At 54.0% G+C, this 6,265-nt stretch overlaps 1 protein-coding gene across 6 annotated transcripts in view; it reads left to right on the forward strand.

The window, feature by feature from the left end:
* KCNH6 (potassium voltage-gated channel subfamily H member 6) overlaps positions 1-6,265 on the forward strand; it is a 139,218-nt gene that overhangs the window by 110,404 nt on the left and 22,549 nt on the right. For 5 of the 6 annotated variants that reach the window (XM_025196870.1, XM_014516986.2, XM_025196874.1 and 2 more), the window contains 2 exons: positions 2,303-2,728; positions 5,728-6,127. In XM_025196870.1, the coding sequence (XP_025052655.1) occupies positions 2,303-2,728; positions 5,728-6,127 (826 nt within the window). The remainder of the gene's footprint in view (positions 1-2,302; positions 2,729-5,727; positions 6,128-6,265) is intronic. The other variant, XM_025196872.1, reaches the window with a different exon arrangement.

A 6,265-nucleotide genomic window follows, 5' to 3' on the forward strand; every position in this document is an offset into this window, starting at 1 on the left:
ACTACAGTGACATGGGCTGCAAAAGTTCACCCAGCCCCCTAGGTATTTTCCTGATAAGCTAGCCCAATCCTAAAGCCTCCTTGCTAGCATGTAGTACATAGGTGTAGTTAGACTGGGGGAGTCCTCCAACTCCAGCCAGGCTATAAAAGTAGCTAAAAGCATGCTTTTAGACATGAGGAGACCCAGGGCATGGAAGATTTTCTGGGAAAGATCTAGGAGTAGCCATACTCAGGGAGAGGACTCAGGCTGTACTTGTTTGATGGGTCCTCTGAGTTACCAGAAAAGCCAAGCCCCCAGGGGGGAAGGGTGGGGGGAGGGGGAATTAATACTCTTCAGAGAGAGTGCCTGCTTATTGTCAGGAAGGGAGTTTCACCTGGTCGCTAGTGGTAGATCCTGATGGTGCTTCTCACATAGCTCCACTAGCAGCTCAAGGAACCGGATTGTAGCCCCAAAGCTCTGTTCAGCCTTGGGGTATGGAAATGGCCTCATTCCCCTAATCATAGGTGCCTAATCATGGGGCAGCCTAGAGACATGTAAGGCTCGTGGAAGTTTTTATTGATATGGTGGCAAGAGGTCCCATTGTGCAAGGCTGCCTCCTGACTGAAAGGTTCTGGCGGTACTCAGGAGTTATAGAGAGGAGCACCTGCAAGGTTATTGCCGTGGGCTCCTGACAAGTTGCCAGGAAAGCAGTGTGGGGTGGGCACAAGGGGAAGGATGCTCTGGGGAGTTAACATACTGGGCAGAAATGCCAAAGACAGGCTGGGACTGGATGCCATGTGCATCCTTCCCTACCTCCTAGGCCAGGGGGTGTCAACTGGGGGTACTTGGACTGGTCCTAGGGGGTACACGCAGGCGGGCAGGGATGGAGCGCTGCCATCTCCCAGGAGCAGGGCTGGGGCAGGGTGAGAGCAGTGTCACCCCTCTGCAGGGCAGGGAAGCTTGCACGTGGCAGCACCGCCATACACCAGCCTGGTGAGCTTCCCCACCCTACCCTGCCCTGCCCTGCCCCTGCTCCTGTGAGGCAGCAGTGCTCTGTCCCTGCCCACCCGCATGCCGTTCTTGTCTCCCTGCTCTGTGTCCGGCCACACGCCACACTCCCTGCCCACCCCCCGGCGTTTGGACGTGCGCTATCTCCCCCGCCCCTCTGGCATTTGAGTGCATGCTACCTCTCCCCCCCTCCGGCCGCTCAGTGTCCAGCCACCGGGGCTACCTAGACTAAAAAAGGTTGAAAACCCATCCTAAGCAGATGAGATTCCTCCTCACTCCCACCTTGCCTCCATCCGTAATTGAATCTTTCCCCCTGCATGAGCGAGAGGGCCTGGCCTAGAGGCAGTTGGATTTGACCCCCTTCCCTGGTGACCCACCACTATAGCATTCAGTCTCCAGACTGGAGTCTTTGTGGGAGGCCCGAGGAGCTGTCAGCATTATGGCGGATCTGTTCCCTCTGTGTACGTGTGAGAGATAGGGAACTGCACAGCAAAATGGAGGTTTGGTTGTAACATGCACTAGTATGCCTGGATTGGCTTGTTCTAGCTAGCCCAGCGGGCAGTAGCTAGTTCATGACACAGTGGCTGATATGTTAAGCCCTGATGCCCAATGGTAGGTTCCTGTATCCTTAGGTACACAACACCTCCTAGATCAACCTCACCTAAGTGTCATGAAGTACCTGGCCAGGTTTATTCTGTTGTCTGCCCATGGAAGTAGAAACCTCAGCATAGGACCCCATCTTTCACAGTGCTGGCACCTGGACCTCAGAGGTTAACAGACTGGTAGATCTGCTTCCACTAGAGCCTCTTTTGTAATGTCCCACAACAGGAAACCTCTCTGCACAAGGCCTGATAGCTCTTGACTTATTTAGAGGCACAGTGATACCTCTTGACATGTGTACAGGCAGCAGCACCGTGGGATGAGGGAGGGAGGGAGCTGGTATTGTTCTAGTTTGAGGTGATAAAAGGATGCTTCAGGGGGATGAGGAGGAACAGTTTAGAGAAGTGTAAAGGGCCTGTGAGAGTCTGGCACTTGGAGGGGATCAGTTTGCCTATAGGGCCTAGCAGAGAGGGACTCAGCATTTGGGTGGGGTCTTGGCATCCATGGAGACGAGGAGGGCTGGGGATCAGCAATTGGAAGTGGGCCGGGTCATCTGTGAGGGGGACATGGGGGAGGGGTTGATTGGGGGTGGGGAGAGCAAGGGGGTACTGAGGAGGCTTGATGCTGGAAGGGTAGAATCCAGCTCCAGGGCTGCCTAAGCTCTCCCTCCCCCGCGTTCCCTCTGCCCCACATCACGCATTCATCTCCCTGGCAGGTCCTGTCACTGGGTGCTGATGTCCTCCCAGAGTACAAGCTGCAGGCTCCACGGATCCATCGATGGACCATCTTGCATTACAGCCCCTTCAAGGCTGTATGGGACTGGCTGATCCTGCTGCTGGTCATCTACACGGCTGTCTTCACGCCCTACTCAGCTGCCTTCCTGCTCAATGAGGAGCAGGAGGAAAAGCGTTGGGAGTGTGGCTATTCCTGTGACCCCCTCAACATCATCGACCTCATCGTGGACATTATGTTCATCATTGACATCATCATCAATTTTCGCACCACCTATGTCAATGTCAATGACGAGGTGGTGAGCCATCCTGCCAAGATCGCAATCCACTACTTCAAGGGCTGGTTCCTCATTGATATGGTGGCTGCCATCCCCTTTGACCTTCTCATCTTCCGCTCTGGCTCAGATGAGGTGAGTCAGGGGGCAGCCATGGGAGAGATGTGAAACAGGGCATAGAGATCTGGGCCTGGCCCTCAGAATGTAGGGCAGGGGGAATGGATACATGGATGGGTGGATGGATGGGTGGGTGGAGGGGTGAGTGCAAGGATTTGGGCAGATGGATGGGTGGGTGAGTGTGGCAGTGGATGGGCATGGGAGGGTTAAATGGATGGATGGTTATATAGACAGACAGGCATCTTTTCTGGGATCCTTGTTGGGTAACAACCCACCAGACTGTATTTATAGCAGTGATTATGACTAACCCTACAAAAAGTGGTATTTTGCAGGGCCTTCCTTGACATTAGGGTATGGCTGCTGCTGTTGGGGACAGCAGGAGGCAGGATATAGGGCTAGGCTAGTGATCAGCCCTGTGTATCCTGGAGACAGGTGCTAGATAACATGGATCTAGCATGGCAGTTCCAAAAAGCCTAAAAATGTGTATGAATACCCAAAGAACAGTTCTATTATTATTTCTTTATATTATGGCAATACGTAGAAGCTCTGCCTGAGATGGGAACCCTGCAGTGTCAGGCAGTTTACAAACATATGGCAAGAGATGACTCCTGTCCCACTCTCAATGGACAAATGGCACAAGGGAAAATTACCTGCCCTGGGTCATTCAGGAGTCCAGAGATATAGCCAGAAGAAACACGCAGATTTCCTGAGCACTAGATTTTTGTCCTGTTCACTGGACTACATGTTTTCCTTGCTGGGAGATCTAATAAATCAGTCTGTAATCTCAGGGAATGGAGTTGCTTTCTAAGCCTCTTGGTGTACTCTCCTGTTCCCCTGATGCTGCGTTTTGAGTCTGCCTTTTAATCTGTATCACCTTGGGCACATCCCTCTGCCTGCCTTCCTTTCCCCCTGGGCAGGCTTGGACGAAAGAGGCTACAGATTGTACCAACTATGTGGCTGCTCTTCTGTTATTCTGACGGGAGATTCTCTATTCAGAATCCTCTATTCAGAAGGATGAGCCTGCCCCAGCAGCAGGGGTAAAACAGAGCAGGAGTTGGCTGGAATTGGTACGGGAGATTTGTTACCTGTTCATTACAGCAGACTCTCTATTCAGAAGGATGAGCCTGCCCCAGCAGCAGGGGTAAAACAGAGCAGGAGTTGGCTGGAATTGGTAGGATTCTGTGGTCTGGATGGTTCTTTAATTATAGAGATATGTTAGTCTGAAGTCAAGTAGAAGACAGGGTATTTGCACCTTATAGACTAACCAAAGTATGTGTATGTGTGTATGTGTTTGTAGCATAAGATTTTGTGAGCAGAAGTTCACTTCATCAGATGACAACAGATGAGAGCTATATATATATGATATGTCTCATATATATATATAAAATTTCATATATCTCTTTCTCATGAGCACACACACACTCACTTTGGTTCATTTATAAGGCGCAAATCTGCCCTGCCTTCTTTTTAACTATAAGCAATAATGCTAACACTTAGTACCTCCTTAGTCACATGAGGCACCTATACACATGCTCCTGGGTTGGGGGGAGGGGGAGCGTTTTAATTAGAGCAGTTTTTGGGAGCTGTTCTAATTAAAACACCTGCAGTGTCTCATGTATTTGGATTCCCACACTTCAAAATGGCAGCAGGGGCATTTTAACTAAAGCTCATTGGATGAGCTTTAGTTAACCCACCCCGCCACCATTTTGAAATGTGGTGCACTGACTACACGTGCCACTGCAGCATGCTGGAGTGTTCCAGTTAGAACGCCTGCACACCCCTGCAATGGGCGCAGGTTTTGCGGGCAGGGGCGTACAGGGAGCGGATCACGGCTCTGCCCCAGGTCCCAGCCCCACACTGTCACCACCCCAGGATCCCGGCCCCAGCCCTGGCCCTAGTCACAGCCCTGGCCCTGGAGGCAGCTCTCTGCCTGATCAGCTATGCACCCTGCTCAGGTGGTTCCTGACCAGTCTCCATGGAGACCCCAGGATCACAGGGCAGAGCCAGGATTGGGGCCACGGTAGTGCCCCAGTTCTGTAGGCAAGGATGTGCAGGGCCAGGGCCTGGGGCAGAGCTGTGATCTGCTGTCTGCACGCCCCTACCCTGTGCAGGATATGTAGGGGGATGACTGGTCACTAGGCCTGGGAGCTAGCCGGGGATGAGGGCAGGGGGCAGGAGGTGTGTCCAGCAGAGTTCACTTGGGTGGTGCGCTCCACAGCTGCCCCCACAGGACTCCTCATGGGGCTGAGCCCTGCCCACAGCAGCCCACACCACAACCCCGCCCACGGCTGCCAGTCTAGTCCTGGCCAGTGCATGCAGCTTACTGGCAGGGCTGCTCCAAGTGCAGCTGCAACCACCCAGGTGCTGCTCAGTTACTGTCATCTCCAGCAGCTCCTGCTCCTCCCCGGGCTGCACTGCTCTAGATGGGGAGAAAGCTTCAGCTGGGCAGCTCCTGCCCCATGTGTGGGGCTCTGGCTCCAGCTCCCAGCTGTGATCCACCCACTTGGCCTGCCTCAGGTGGCTACTCATTGCGCTGCATGGCCAAAGTGGATGCAAGGCAGCCAGGAGCTGCATGCTGGGGCAAGAGCTGCTCAGCTGAAGTTTCCTCCCCACCTGGAGCAATGCAGCAGGGGCAGGAGCAAGAGACTGAGCCACTGCTGGAGGTGAGAGGAGCTGAGCAGCACTTGGGAGGCTACAGCCCCACCAGGAGCAGCCCTACTGGTAAGCTGTGCACATTGGCCAGGACAAGGGCCGGCAGGTGCAGACAGGAGCGCAGCTCTGGTTGCCCAGGCAGGGCTCAGCCACATGTGGAGCACCATGGGGGCAGCTGCAGGCTGGATCCAATCAGTTAGCAGGCCAGATTTGGCCCACAGGCGGTATCTTACCCGCCCTTGCCTTAGAGGCATGAATAAAAACCAGGAGTCCTGGCTCCTTGTTCCCAACTCTGATGATAGCCCCTCCTCTGAGTTTCCCTCTGTGCTACCCTTCAGTGGCTAATTCCCACTTCCTTTCTGCAGACAACCACCCTCATTGGGCTGCTGAAGACAGCACGACTGCTGCGCCTGGTGCGCGTGGCCCGCAAGCTGGACCGCTACTCAGAATATGGGGCAGCCGTGCTCTTTCTGCTCATGTGCACCTTCGCCCTCATTGCCCACTGGCTGGCCTGCATCTGGTATGCTATTGGCAATGTGGAGCGGCCCTACATGGAGCACAAGATTGGCTGGCTGGACAACCTGGGTGATCAGATCGGCAAGCGCTACAATGACAGTGACCTCTCATCTGGCCCCTCCATCAAGGACAAGTACGTCACTGCCCTCTACTTCACCTTCAGCAGTCTCACCAGTGTCGGCTTCGGCAACGTCTCCCCCAACACCAATTCCGAGAAGATCTTCTCCATCTGTGTCATGCTTATCGGCTGTGAGTTTCTGACTCTGCCCCCTGCTAGGGCTCTGCCCGCCCCCTGGGGAGGCAACATGTAGCCAGGGGCCAAAGGGGCTGGTTTGGGCAGAGAAGCAAATTAGCCCATACTGTGAGTGTGAGCAAGGTGGGGGAAGA

The sequence above is a fragment of the Alligator sinensis genome, unplaced genomic scaffold (assembly GCF_000455745.1).
Source record: "Alligator sinensis unplaced genomic scaffold, ASM45574v1 scaffold444_1, whole genome shotgun sequence".
Classification (NCBI taxonomy): Eukaryota; Metazoa; Chordata; order Crocodylia; family Alligatoridae; genus Alligator; species Alligator sinensis.